Genomic DNA, 15,573 nt, shown 5'->3' with positions numbered 1-15,573 from the left:
GTGTCCTGCTCCTCCTGGAGGTGTACTCCTGAAAGAGCTGAGCTCTCACCCCACAGGGACCCAGGCACACCCATATTTTACAGCAGCACAGCTCATCACAGCTAAACCTTGGAAGTGGCCTCTCTGTCCATCAGCAGATAAAAGGATAAGGAATATGTGGTGTTTACACACAGTGGCATATACTCTGCCATAAAGAAAGACAAACTTGAACTATTTGTGGGAAAATGGATGCACCTCGAGACCATAATGTTAAATGAAATAAATCAGACACACAAGCTTGAATATTGGATGGTTTATAAGAAAAACTCAAAGTATAAATAAAGAGCAAAATAGAAGATAGATAATAGGAAGTAGAGAGAGAGTTCTTTCTTTCTCGAATGGGAAAGAGATCAAGATAAGGAGGAAGAGAGGCCAGAGGAGAGGGAATAGGATGAAGACAGGAATTAAGATGTGTTCTGTACATGAGCCAGCTCCAATGGAAGACTTGTGTGCTGTGAACATGTACTAATAATAAAAGAAAGAAAAATAAGGGCCGGGATTTAGCTCAGTGGTTCCGCTGCCTGCCTCGCAAGCACAAGGTCCCGAGTTTGATCCCCAGTACAACAAAAGAAAAATAAGTATTCAGGAGATTGATAAAGATCTGGAGTTGAAGCTATGAATTTTGGATTTTGCTTTAAAGACAATACAAATTTAGAGTTTTGGATTTAAGAGTAGGCCAGCAGAGCAAGGATAAACTACACAAGATAAGACCAGAAGTGGTGAGTGCAGCCCAGCTGTGACTGCAGGGGTGGGACAGAAGCGACTGCTCTCGTCCTCGTGGTTGTGTCCTTCTGGGGGAACCAGAACGTTGAAAAAGAATTAAAACATAAAGTGAAATTGGGTAAGCTAGGAAAGCAAAGGACTGAGAGTGTGAAGTGCTAACTCTCAAATTCAGTTAAAACCGTTTGGAATCACCAACTGAAAAGCATAAAGTGCCAAGCCGCACACAATACACGTTTAAATATTTACTCTGTGTACATGGATTACTAGAAGGATTAGAATGGCTCTGTGTATTGTACCAAAGATGTTAGAAGGATCAAATGAAACCAGATACATGAAAGCTCTTGTAATAAGCATGCTATGTAAATACAAGTCATTAATTTATATTTAATCCATGTAGAAAGACTGCTCTTTCTACATCATTACTGAAACAATGGAATATCCAAACTTGTCTTAGACTTTGAAAAAGTTTTTAGAAAGATGCTCTGTAGAAAGATGCTTCCTTTTTGAAAATAAAAGTATTAGATATATTTTTGTGTGTGTAAGATGAAGAGAAGGAAAAAAAAAGAAACTGGAAAGCATACCCTTGTTTGTCAGGCAAGTGAGCTGTAAGAGGTGAGGATGATTCTTTCATTTAACCTCCAAACAGTTTTTAAATGTCTTTAATTGGTTCTGTAAAGGTGGACTTTCATGGATGAAAACTGACAATTTCTACTGCATCTGGGCTATGGTGATTAATAAAATGGCCCCTTGGCCCCTTGACTTAGATTGGGGTTTTTTCTTACAACTCTAATCTCATTGGAGGTGAGCAGTCCAGCGGAGTCCAGAAAGGAACGTGGTCTTTGGACCCACAACTCCGCCCCTCAGGCGGACACACAGCGCTCCTGTGCCTCAGTGGCTTCTTTGTGCACAGGTGGTGGGGAATGTCCCTCTGCTGAGACGGGGTTGGGAACATGGAAATAACTAAGCCAGGAGGCTCAGCACCAGGCCTGGCTCAAGACGAATGATGAATGAACGATGGCCAGGTCCCTTTTGGCTTTAAGAGTCTATGTATCTCTTATATGGTGATTCCTGGAATACAGAAATTGTTGAATAAATATTTTTGCAAGAAAAAAAAGAAAAGGAAGGAAGGGAGGGAGGAAGACAGAGGGAGGAAGGAAGGGAGGGAGGAAGACTGGTGTAGGCTGGGTCTCATGTTCGTAGTCACATTCTTCTCTAACAGGTACTCGCAGGGGTATTATTTGCTAATGAGCTGAAAATAGAGGTAAGTGATTAAGGGACAAATTGTCATCCATTTATTTTATTCTTTGGAAATAAAGTGTAGCATTGTGTATTTAGGAAAGTAAGAACACAGCATTTCAACAAACTCAGCCTAGTCTGGTTTCTTGATCTCTCTTTGTCTAGACATGCCCGTTCCATAGTACTATAAATCAGAATGTTTAGTCAGATTTATTTAATCTCAAAGACTAGCAAAATCCAAGAGTAACCCGAACCCCCCCCCAGTTATATAAGTAGTGCTGTTTCTACTGCCATCATCAATCCCTTTTTTCGTTTTTTGCAAAGTTCTGCCCCCCCCCACACGTGTGTGTGTGTGTGTGTGTGTGTGTGTGTGTGTGTGTGTATGTGTTGCTGTGAAACTCACCTCCTGGATTGTGTTACCTGAAGAAATGGCGCCCTGGATTCCGAGCGTCACCAAACTTACTCTGTCAGATGCTGCCATCTGCTGGCATATCCTCTTCCCGAGTCCTGGATATACTCAGAATCTGTAGCAAACTTCCTGTTTCTACTTTCTTAAATGGTCCCGCTTTAGGTAGTAAGAGAGATATGGAACTTGGAGAAAAAAAATTGTGTTTTCATGCCAGGAAGCAAGAAGGCCCACGGTGATCTGATTCATTTGTGAAATAATATTTTGCCCTGTAAAACACTTGCTGACTCATTCAGTCTGTCACTTCGCCAATGCTCATTAATGTCTTGTCCGGGCCCAAAACTGTGGAAAGCCCCCAAAAGAGCAAGATATGGTCACTTTTCAGTAAGAGTTTATTTCCCAGTAGGGAAAGAAATCCAGAATGGAAGGAAATCGATACAATGAAATATGTAGATGTTACTAGAGATCTCTGATTCCAGAAGGTAAAGGTGAAGGAAAAGCCAGGCAGGGGACAAATGTTCACCAAGTGAGCAGATAGGAGGATCTGGCCAGTGACAGTGCTAGGAACAAAGACTTTTATTTATTTCTAAAGAAAAACGTGTTTTTATTGGGAGAAGGTTACTTTATTTTGCCTTGTAATTTGCTACATGCAGATTTTTTAATATTTAAAATAAGTATCAGGTGATAATCATATCGAATACATAGAAACAAGAAGCAGTGACCCGGATGATGAACTCAGCATGTACTGTGCTTCGTGTTTTAATAGCTGCCTTAACACTGAGTAAATAAGAACTGTGTTTCTCAGATGACTACTTCTGTGGAAAGGAAGATCTTGTATTATTGGAGCCCGGATAGCTGGTTCCCCGCGGTGCTGACCCTGACTGGAGCTCTTCTCCTGATGTGCCTGTATGCTCTCTCGTGGTGCCTCTTCAAAGAGTAAGATTTTCTTTGCCGTTTTCATTTGATTTTGTCCATAGCTCATAAAGTCCATCAAGGATGTCTTGAAAAGAACGGATGAAAGCGAAGAGGAAAGGCTGTGGAAATCCACCTATTACTTTCAGTGTCGCATAGATGTTATCCTCCCTGGCATCACAACAAAGCCGAGAGAGAACAGTGTCAGTGTTTCAGAGTTAGATTCAAGATGTTAAGCAAGATCTTCTGGTTCAAAAGCATTGTTAGTTCACGAACTGCTCAGTCAAGTGGTTCCAGCTAAGAACTGTTTGGGGAAAAAAAGAAAGGAAGGAGAAGAAATGAGATTTCAATATTCCTACAGAAAATACAGAAATGGAATTTAGCTGTTGTATGCATAAACAAGGTCAAGGCATGTGATTATATTTAATATCAATGGAGGACTGGATTATCTAGACTTATCTCTGGGCCCTTATGGCTCAGACAGTGCGACAGGTGACACAGGGGGAAGTGAGAGCCGTCAGTATGAGTTCTGAGGAGCTCAGTGGTTACTGCAGAGGGACTTGGCAGGAGGAGTGGAACCCCAGCCAGGAAGGAGCAGGCTGGGGGTTAGGAGGCTTAAACCCTGTCTCTGCTCCTTCACTCTTGCCCGGAGAGACTATGCAAGGCGAGTTTCACAGACAAAGTATCACTGAAGCGGGCTTCTGGGGAGGGTGGAAGAGAAGGAAAGACACAAAATGTAGTTTAGCTACGTGCAAGGGTGATTTATTTTCCTTTTGAGAAGCATAAAAATGGAAACAGTTAATGGGACCTGTACCATATTTACTCTCTAACGTAAGATTACCTCTTATCTTGGAAGACAGTGTAGAGTCCATGAGGTAATGTAGTAAAATCCAAAGGTAGCAGAGTATTGTATTTGCATGAAAGTAAAATGTATGTAGGACAACCTCGCTATGGAATGGACACAGTGAAGTGCGTGTAAAAATGTCTTTTGAAGGCAACATATAGTTTAGAACAATATTTAGATTCATAATATCATTTTCTTGAATAAATTAGTTTTTTAAAAAAGCAAAGAAGACAGTGAATTAAGAAAGTATAATAGATGGATTTAAAAGTCTATGATGAGTTTCTGGGGTGAACCCTAGGATACGGTGGGAGAAGGCCTGTGAGTGTGCATGCCACAAGGTGCATGATGGGAATAGAGTGCTGTGTTGCCACGTCTGTTAAGCTAGACACTTCTTCCCAGGTATCCAGTGGCAACCACACAGCATGCATATTTTTCTTGAATGTAGAGATGGCAGAGAAATCTGATATATTTTTAATATCCAAGACATTGTTTTCTATTTTTTCCTACTTTCCCCAAATTGGAAACTGATTTTTTTCTTACAGAAATTCTAGGTAAGTGATTTAAGGATATTATTTTCATTCCAATAATCAAACAAAATACTTACTAATGGGCATTATTCTTAGATGCTGTCTAACTCATTTTTTTTTTGCATAGTGGTGTTAATTGTAAGCTTAATGCTATTTGATTAAGGTCAAAGCATGGAACTAATTTTGATCATTTCTGAAAAAGGAAGCACTTAGTTTCCTTGTGAATGTCCTGTCTGTTATTGTTATTCTTTCCTGTACAGTGTGCCCGCCTGTTCAAGATTATTCCCTCACTGCGACCAACAGCGGAGTCATTCTAATCTCGCTGCCAAGGAGCCAGGTTTGGGACCACGGTAAAAACAGATCTGATGTTTTGCAGAAAGAAACTTTAGGCTTTTTGAGACCTATATGCTTTAATGTGTTTCAAATTTAGAGATATAAAACATTGATTTTAAATTTATTAATCAAATTGTAAAGTTTTATCTAATTTATCAGTGTTACTTGACCACCTAAAATTCTAGATAGGAGGACAGAGAAGAAAGCAAAATCAAATTTCCAAATGAGTGCTGTGGTCCAGTCCTGGAGCTGCCCCTGGATAGCATTACCACTGTTACTAAGTTGAGTTGCTTATTTAATGATGGAATGAGAGCATAAAATGAAATGGGTATGGTTTTAACTTACAGCTCCATTTCTATCGAGAAGAAAAGATAATATCACCAATTACTAATAATAAACACATCTACTAATCTGAATTTAAGAACATAAATGATTATGACTTACATAGGCATCTGTTAAGAGCCACATTAAGGATTATTTAAATATAACATTATTGATTTATAAAGGTAAACTATCACATCATTTATTAATTATGCATATAAGTACTAGCTGTATCTTTTTTAATATTTCTTTAATTCTTTTTTGTAGCCATGGAAATTCACTGGGTAAGGACCCCAAGCCAAGCACAAAACTCAGCTTGCTGCCTGGAAATCATCAGGTGAGAGCGGTTAGTAAAACCACATTACAGTTACTAATACAATCATTCAGGCCCAGACAAAAACCGTTTGCATATAAGTTATTGTGCATGGTGACTTATGAGTAGAAATGAGAGGATTTACGCAGTGCGTTTGAAGGTGGAAGTGAAAATTGAAGGCTAAAGAGCTGGCACCCAGTTTAAAGGCACTGGGCGTGGGGACATCAGTAATGAAAACAGCAGTGCCTCTGCCCTGTAGAGATCTAAGTTGATGATGTGTATGGATGACACAGTTTATTTGCCAATTTCCTTTACTCTTTCTTTCCTTTCTTTTGAATTCTGAAAAAACAATTTAAGTAGAGCAAACTTTCCTGCATAATCTAGTGTGGTCTTCTCTACAGAGGCCTGTGATGACCTTTACGCCACTCAGGGACAAATATCTGCTGCCTGGCCACACTGGTCAAGATGATTTCATTGAGATTGCTATTCACATATATTTTAAAAATTATAATTAAAACACTAACCCCTAAGTGTATATTGTCCTGAATTGAAGAATTAACTCTTGGCTTTTTGTACTAATAATACATCTTAAAATGTTTCATCTATTTACATTTTTCTTAGTGCATGTTTGCAGCACACAGTGGCCACACCCCTCGTGGGAGGTGGTATTGTACACAAGGCATCTAAAACCTCTTCTTTACCCCCCTCCCCTCCCCGCCTTTTGCCCTCCTGCCATCTCTCCGTGTCCTTCCCATTTGCAAAAGATCTATCTTGCGACTTCCTGTTATCTACTTTATTTTAGCTTTTATTCATACTTTGAGTTTCACATATAAGATAAACCTTATGATATTTAAACTTGTTTTGTCTGATTTATTTAACTAAACATTCAAGACATTTCAGAGTAATGTAAAGGTCTTTCACTTCCTTGATTAGTTAATTCCTAAGTATTTCATTTTTCCTGATGCTATTGTGAGTGATATTATTTCCTTAATGTTTTTCTCTGTAAGTTTATTATTGGTGCACAGGAATGCTATTGATTTTTGTGTGTTGACTTTGTATCTTGCCACACTACTAAATTTAGTTACTAATTCTGGGAATATTTTGGTGGAATTTTTTGGGTCTTCTATGTAGAAGATCATGTTATTGCACAATTAATTTATATAAAAAACTACATTCGACTCTGGATAGGTAAAATCTTTTCCAGTAAATGGATGGTAATTAACAGTTATTTTTAAATAATAAGATTAAAGTAACAGATATTTATGAAAAACTTTACAGTAGAGTTCACCCTACAAATTACTTGGGAGAATTTACAGAAGGATGAAATAGTCTTCACTCTTCAAGAACTCACCTCCCAGCTGGGAGATTATATAAGTAAAATATTGACGGGAATAATGCATGGCAGTTTATTGATTCTTATCAGAGTACACGATGTGTACAATGGGCACACTGGAAATTCAGAGAACAGCTATGACCTTGTGAGCTAACCCAGGTGGAGGCAGCCTGGTGGATGGGTTGGAACCGGGGCAAGATCCTGTGAAGGTGTCTATTTTTGTAGATGGGAAACAGTGGGGAAAAGGTTCCATGTTTTGGCATTAAGCATGGTATACAAATTTCAAGATTTTTCATTAACTTTCCTTTCACTGGGTCCAGAGTTCCTTCTGTCTTTTGTGTTTCTCCTACTTTAGATGTTCACACTGCCACCCCGTAGTCCAAGTTAGCTGCATCTGAGAACATTTCAGCCCTGCATTTTCCACACATGCGCACACATGCTCAGCAGGCTCTTTCACCTTCTTGCACTAATGGATTTGTTTTCCTTTTCTTGAAGAGCTTGCTGTGTAGAATCCCCCCTCCACACACACCCTCCATCTCAAAGCCTAGAGAGGGAGGATGAGTGGTTTTCCCTCATTTCTTCCTTGTCGAATGTGCATTTTCTTCCTCCACAAATTACTACACTTTGAGGTGTGTGCCACACTTTAACAAGCACTAACTATTCTTATGGTTCTTGAATTCATCAATGACTTTACTTTTAGGTTCCCAAGATTTTTCCTAGCATGTTTCTTGGAGTCTTTCATGGCCTATTGAACCTCCACGAAAGTGATCAATCAACATCAGGTTGACTAGTCTGGCTTACTCCTTTCTTCCTATTCTTTTTCTTCCCTATTCCAGATACCAAACCTATGGCCACCGCAAGACTATTATTATTAATCACGATAATGGAAAAATGAGTTAAAATATATGTCATGCTTTCTGTTATGGCCCGACTTAGTCAAAGATATTTAGACATTGGTTAATTGATCCCAAATCTTCCATGCTGATGCCGTTATTTTCCTTGCTCCCTCACCTCTCCCATGTGCCACATCACTTCTCAACTGGCTTGGCCTCCATCATCCAGCCTGCTGGTCTACCCACAAACATTTCATGCTTCTGCCTCACTGTCTCCTTCAAACTCCCTGAGGAAAAAAGCCTCAGACCTGGTTGACTCCATCTACCACCCTTTCTGTGACTGCTGTGTGTTCCTGATGAAAAGAACACAATTATGTGTTTTGGACTCACTTCAAACTCGAGGTCATGTTTCCAAGCAGTCACAGTAGACTACAGATTCCTAATCAAATTCCCTTTACCACACACAATGATGAACATTCACAGCTGCCTTGCTTTTCTCAAATCGCTAACACATCCACCACTTCTCATGCTCAACTGGGATATCCCTGCACATTTTACAATTTTACATTTACATTTTACAGATAATAATCAGATTTAAAAACTCTCCCAGCCTCTTAAAATGAACTCCACTAACCTGCGCATAGCCTGCCTGGTAGCCCAACCACCCAGGGCCAGAAGTGACCTTCTCCAACCTATGTCCACCTCTCCAGTTCTTGCTAGGGTACCAACTCGCTGGCCTTCTGATGGAAAAAAAACTCTCTCTATATAAATATATCTTTCTTGTGCATGATTTTTATTATCTATTATGACTTAAAATATTGTATTCAGCTCTCAAAGTACTTTCCTTGATCCTATTTGCCCTTTCAGCCACTGTCCCATTTCTGTAGTACCCATTAAAAGAGCTACCTAGGCTTGTTGTACACAATTTCTTCCCTTCTAGTATCTACTCAACTCAGAGAGGGGTCTGGGCGCACTGGATATCCCATCCACATGGGGCTTTCTCGGGTCTCTAATGACCTGGGGCCTGGCTAGTTCTGACTCCTCCAAGCCTTTGTTATGAAATCAACAGAAGGTGCCTCCTTCAAGCTGCCAGGAAGTTTTGTGTCACAGGGAGCAGTGTCTTGGATATGGCCCCAGTAAAGCTTTAACATAAACAAGCAGATTGCTCTGAAACGGTGAGGAAGCTTTCAGTATGTTGCAAATAATCACTTACCAGTAACACATGAGTCACAGTAAACAAGAAAACTATTTTATACAATTGTCAGATTTCTCAAAGTACAGATGACTAATGCACTGGGGCTGTAAACTGTGAAGTAGTAATCCTCTTAGGATTTATAAGGTCATTGATAATATCAGCATCTACAGATACAAATGTGGAATAAAATAATAATTGCAGATTTATTTCTTCCAGCCATCAGTAGTTTATGATGGCTGTGGAATCGATCCTGGTAAGAAGTGGAATATTGTATCAATATTCATATGTTTATGAAGTATTTTAAAAAATGGAAAAGGGTTCACAATTAGCACTGTGATTAGCATACTGTCAAGTTTCGATTATGAGAAAGATGCTTAATTAAACAAATTATAAATGCTTATTTCTTAGAAGTTCAAGAGCAATGTAAGTTGTTCTACTATTAAAAATGATTGTTTAATTACTCTTGATCACAATGATTCATGAATTCTTGCGATACTGAAAATTCACAAACCCTGCCCTTTGAGTAGTTTAAAATATATTCTGTTGTCTCCCATTCATCTCCATTACCTCCTGAATAGCCTTAATTAATCACTTTCACAGGATGAGGCAAGTCCTCTAACTGCCCGTACTGTTTCCTACCTGTTTCTTAAATCCTACAGCAGTCTTCTCTGCCACAATACAATAGCACAAACTATGTGTGGTCCACACCGCATGAGCGTTTCAGTTCCGCACCTGTGAGCAAAAGCCATGCTAGTGTTCAGTCCTCATGAAACCATGGAAGAGAGACATAAAATGTTCCAGATTCTCCTATTAGCAAATAAAGAGTTGGAACTAAGTCCACACTGCCCAAATCCCATATCCTTAGCTCATGAAAATGGGGATGTTCTTCACTCTTTTCATCTGTATCCAACCCAACTGTATCCCATTAATTCTGAGAATAAAGCTCAGTTTTAGTCACATTGTGCTATACCTTCCTTCTTCTGCAAAAGACCTCATTGCATATATTTTGATTTTACTACCATTTCATTTTGTGTCCTTTCTGATGCCTATTTCCCTTCATCAACTATTTGCAAAGTAAGATGGCTCAGCCAGCTCTGCCCCTGGATAAACTTCCTGCAATGGACAAGTCCTATGGTGCCCCTGAGACACTTATCAGGACAGATAATGTCCTTAGTCTCTTGCTTTGTCTTTTTTATTATGAGGTTCTTGGAAGATAATGTGAGATATTAATTAAGCATTTATCCCCAGTGCCAGGAAAACCTTGGGCACTTAAATCATGTTTGCTTCAGACAGGATTTGCTGTTGGAGAGATTGCTGGTAAGCTTTAAGAAGTAAATTTCAGGGGATGTGGGATTAATGTCTTAATGAAATGAGTAATTACTTGTAAGCTGGCCTTCCAAAGATGTTCTAGAGGGAAGGAAGAAAGAGATAGGAGGAGCAGAACAGCACAAATGGCGTCGAGTGACAGTTACAAAATATTTTTGTTCTAGAACAGGGTATCTGTGTATCTCTCTCCTCTCTTGTCTCTCTCTCTCTCTCTCTCTCTCTCTCTCTCTCTCTCTCTCTCTCTCTCTCTCTCTCTCTCATGTGTGTGAGAGAGATGAACTACTGGGCATTTTTACCGGAACAATAGATGGAGTGAAGTACAGACAAGACACTGCTCAGACATTGAAGGTATGGAGGGAAGCACTGGGGTTTGGAAATAGGAGATAAAGCTGGAGTCTTCAGTGAATCACTTAGTTTCCGTGCAGTCTTGGGGAAGTCAGCTGTCTGTCTGAGCCTCAGTGCTCTTGTCTGTAAATGGGAGGTGTCCCACTGGGGCCTGAACCAAGGGCCTTCCCACTGAGCGGCCCACCCCATCCTTTACTGATTGTTTTACTTGGAGACAAGGCCTCACTAAGTCCCTTAGTTGCCAAGGGTTGGATTTAACTTGAAATCTCCTGCCTCAGCTTCCCAGAGTGCTGGGATAACAGGTGTGAGTGTTACTCCTGTTAAGAGAAGTTGGCATTTATTTCTGACTCACAGACGCCCTCGTTGACCAGGGTTCAATGCTCTGAAAGCAAAGCCTTCCCCTCTGGTGACCCCAGGGTGCAGCTAGAACCCAGAAACATGCCAATACGCAGAGGGACTGACCTTGTGATGTCCTCAAGTGTGGGGGATCGGTCATGAGTGGCTTGGGTGGACCCTCAGGAGGAACAGTGAGGGCAGGTCGGGGCAGAGAAGAAGTGAAGCGGGACCCACAGATCAGCAGCAGGAGAGGAGAGGGCCCACAGAAGAGGGGTTGCTGGTTCCTCGTGGGACTGTCCTAGGAGTCCAACATCAAAAGGCCGTGTGTAGGTGGAGAGGAACATTATGTTGCCTGGGTTTGGAATGATTGTAAATAAAGCCAAAATAAACACCTACAAACCATAATACTACCCAGCAATTATGGTACACTACAAATCTAACATACACAATTACAGTTTGATGTTAATTTCATATGCTGCCAATCTAGATCAGCATTATGTGTGCGAGGGAAAAGCTGTCAGGATGACAATGTCTCTGTCAAAAACGCAGTAAAAAGTTCAGGAGCACCCTGGAGTGGATGTTTTCCATTTTCTTAATCATAAGAATTGTCTAAAGTGCTTTGCAGTTTGTACATTCATGGACGCTACACTACCACTTTGAAAGGCAGGACTTGGAAATGTGTGTTTCAGCAGTTACTTTAGGTTTTTGTGAAAAGTAAGAGCAGTTGGAAAATGCCAATCTGAATTGCTGTCCTTTCTAGATTAATATAATGTCATCATATTGTATACCTAAAATGTACCAATAAACTTACTGAAAAAAATATAACACATGATTAATATAACACAAAGTGTGATCACAGTACAGAAAGCTTACCTTGAACTGAATCTAAGAACATAACATTGTTTTCTCTGAAGTGCCTGAGTAAACTGCTAGAATGCTAAGCATAAGATAACAGCAAAGACTTATAAGACAGAAAACTGTCTGTCACCTCACTACACATCTGTGTTGGTCTCCAGCGACAAGCATCTTTCTGTCCTAAAAGTTACAAATCACAATCTACGTACAGCAGGGTGACGCAGATACCCTACACACCAGGGACAACAGCAGTGCAGTATGGCATTTCACTTCTCCCACTGCATAGCTTTACTAGAAAATACATTTTCAGCAACAATCCCAGCACATCTTTGTGCTTTTAAGACATTTGGTGCCTGTCTGTGAAGTACGCACTATTTTATCATGTGCACCAAAAATGTAGACAAAATGCAGATTTTTAAAATGAGAACAAACACAGTGGGTCACGTCGTGCACTCTGGGCCACATGTGACCCCAGCCTTGCCGGTCACCCCTCTAGGGGCCAGATCATCGGCTCTGGGCCACAGGAACAGGGGCATTCTCACCATCAAGGTGAAATCGTTCTTCCACCGGCTTCCTGCCTGTTGCTAAAATTGAGGCATGTTGTGTTGAGCTTCATATTTAAAACAGAGCTTTATGAAATGGATATTCTTGGGCACCAAAAGCTCACATGCTTTCACCAGTTTTTCAATGTACTCTCTCATTGCCTCTGCTGCATGAAGTCACTACACCACTAATACCAACTCCTTCTTGGTCTGGTCCTCAGGGTTTCTCTCTCAGAACTCTCCATGATCCCCTGGTGCAACTGCAAGAACAGTCACAGGACTGTTTCTGTCCCAATCATTTTTTTTTTCAATGTATGTTCAATCTAGAATACCACTATCCCATTAAGGATCTATGGTTGTGTGTGCGTGTGCGTGCATGCACATGTGTGTGTACCCAACAGAAAAGTTTATACCTAGTAGTTTTGTGGCCTCTAAAGAAGAGTCAGTTCTTAGCTAATGAGGGCCCAACTCCACGCACTGTTTTCTTTAGTTAGGAAACAACTCACTTGTCTCTCTCTTCCATCTTCCTGCTGTCTTCTGTCATTTCATGTCTTTGTGAATAATTGTGACTTTTATATTGACAAAATGTAGAACAAGTAAAAGTATATTAACTATACCAAGCTTTCTGTTGAGGCCATCCTCTTAAGTGAAATAAACAGGACACACCTGTGTAAATACTGAATAGTTTCTCTAGTGTGAGAAACTGAAAGTGTAAATAAGGACTAAAAGGTATAATTGATATTGTGTAATAGGAAGGAAAGGTCTAAAGGAGCAGGGGCAATGGGAGAAGTAGGGGAAAGGAAAGAAGAGAAAGGAAAAAAATAGGAGAAAAGGAAAAAATAGAAACACAGTCTTTGTAAATAGGGAGGGGTGGAGGGGTTGAAGGGAGGGCAGGGAATGGGGGAAAAAAAATAAGAACCAAGATGCATCATGTAAAGGTACAAATCCCCAATGATGAATGTAACTGTACTGTATACCTAAAATGTACCAATAAACTCAATGAATAAAAAATGTGTCATTTAACTATCATGTCAAAGGAAATGAGTAAGAGTGATTCCTGATGTGAAATGCAGAGCACATTCCCTGGGAGGACTGGGCCCCCCCAACCCTGTGTGGTGCTTACGGTGAGCATGTGAGTCCCACCAGTTCCAGGAGAGCATCTTCCATATTAAATGCCTCGGTTTTTCCCCTCCATACCCTAATACTGAGCTTCTTAATTAGTTTCTTTGTTGAGTGTCACCGTCACCTGGGTACTGTGGCCCATACCTGTAATCCCAGCACTTCGTGAAGCTGAGGCTTTTGGAAGGATGGCAAGCTCAAAGGCAGCCTGGGCCACTTAGGGAGACCCTGTCGCAGCTGAAAAATGTAAAGGCCCTGACTTCAAGCCTCAGTACCAAGAAGCAAACAAAAAGAAAAGAATCTCTGTCAGGCAAACCTCCCGAGTCTTACAGGCCAGCAGCTGGATGTGCATTGCAGACAAGAAGGCAAGAGTTCCTTCTTTTGCATCGGACAAAACCTGGCACATTCTTGGGCAATTTTTATGGAGCAAGGACACGTCTATAAATGCGTTTAGGGTTTCCACCCATCCTAGAAGCCTAGCGCTGTATTTACCAGTCCCATTTTCATGTGAGGCAGAGGCAGGTCGAGTAGCATGGCTGAAGTTTGTAGCTGTAAGGTGGAGGCGGGGTGCAAAGCCCAGGGTTGACAACCAATCTGCAGACCTGCTCTCTCCAAGGTGGCACTCGGGAGACAAAGTGTGAATGCTCAGGACTCAGGTATTTTAAATGATTCGCTGTGTTGTCCAGGTGCACTGTGAGCGAACCTCCCATGAGCACGCTCTGCAGCATCTGGGGGATTTCTCTCCCCTTTTCTACTCCTCCATGTGAGTTTCTTCAGGCCTTGAGAAACAGAGTCAGCCCCAGTTGAGAAGAGTTCCTGAAAAGATAAGCCGACATTGAAGAACACAGGGTAACTTGGAAAGCTTACTAGGAGAGCCGAAGAAATTCATTTTACAATGGAAGCATAGACAAGAGTCAATAGAATTTATTGTAATGTGTTTAAGGGAAAAAAATGTATTAATTCAAACACCACCTTGATTATTTATTATAAATAACGAGACATTGTTAATTATCAGTGAATATTTTTAATGTCATCAATTATATTTTTGAAACATATACAGCTGCTGAATCGATGATTAACTATAAAATTATTTCACAAAATATGAACATAATAAAATATTTCCATTTCTATTACCTTTAGTGGTCGATTTTATATTTTCAAATTTTAACAGACAAGATTTTATGACTATTTTAACAAAGGATGCTTTTCCTTTCCGTTAGTGACAGTAATGCGATATCCGTTCAGCAATGAGACAGACGATGCTGAGCTGTTGGACAATTAAGAAAGGAAAGTGATCCGGATAGAAGACATTGGATTTAACCCACGTAAAGGTCACCCTCTCTTTATGTCACTCGCTTTCTTTGAAAAGGTCTCTTAAAACACAACTTCTAACATTAGAATAAAATCAATATTTCCAACAGAGCTTGGATATTTTTGTATAACCTCTCACATATTTGATAGGTTTGAATTGCACTGTTGTAGTATGATAAGATTTATATGCTATAGAGTTAGATTTGTTTTCAGTTAAAAATTTACACTGTTATGCTAATCACCAATAAAGTATAAACTGAGGATTCTGTGTTCAGACTGTGATTGTATTTTAATAACTGATATTAAATTAAGGTATTTAAAATAGCGATCATTCATATAAAATAATTTTGAAAATAAAAACTTAAATGTCATGAAAAAAGATAAAGTTCTTAGATGACTCTGAAACTAAATTTTGTTTTCTTTTTCAAAAGACAGGGTCAGATATCTAAATACTAAATAATTCCAGACCTCTGCACTGACAAACTCGTGCTTTGAGACTGTCCGTGTGCACACTTCACCCTAGCACCCTAACCTGCTTCAACGGCTTTAGAGCTCTGTTGCAGAGTCACTGCTATCTTATCAATAATAGCACTACCGGAAACCCAGAGCGATTCGGCACATGCGCAGGAGTTACTGAAGTAACACTCTAAGTCAGATAGTGCCTTGGATCCAGTTTCCCGAGCATGCAAGTCTCAGGCAAACGTTTGCTTGCTGAGGTTTCACG

At 40.2% G+C, this 15,573-nt stretch overlaps 1 protein-coding gene across 1 annotated transcript in view; it reads left to right on the top strand.

Moving 5' to 3' along the window:
* LOC101715516 (cadherin-related family member 3) overlaps positions 1-15,112 on the top strand; it is a 98,255-nt gene extending 83,143 nt beyond the window's left edge. Inside the window, exons 20-23 of the mRNA XM_087206748.1 lie at positions 3,210-3,340; positions 4,948-5,037; positions 5,609-5,678; positions 14,759-15,112. Coding sequence (XP_087062874.1) covers positions 3,210-3,340; positions 4,948-5,037; positions 5,609-5,678; positions 14,759-14,761 — 294 coding nt within the window. The 3' untranslated portion in view covers positions 14,762-15,112. The remainder of the gene's footprint in view (positions 1-3,209; positions 3,341-4,947; positions 5,038-5,608; positions 5,679-14,758) is intronic.
* Positions 15,113-15,573: the final 461 nt, after the last annotated feature.

Source organism: Heterocephalus glaber, unplaced genomic scaffold (genome assembly GCF_053883595.1).
Source record: "Heterocephalus glaber isolate CG9 unplaced genomic scaffold, H.glaber_assembly_v1.0 deba00000678, whole genome shotgun sequence".
In the NCBI taxonomy this organism is placed as follows: domain Eukaryota; kingdom Metazoa; phylum Chordata; class Mammalia; order Rodentia; family Bathyergidae; genus Heterocephalus; species Heterocephalus glaber.
This window is presented reverse-complemented; position numbering and strand designations above follow the sequence as displayed.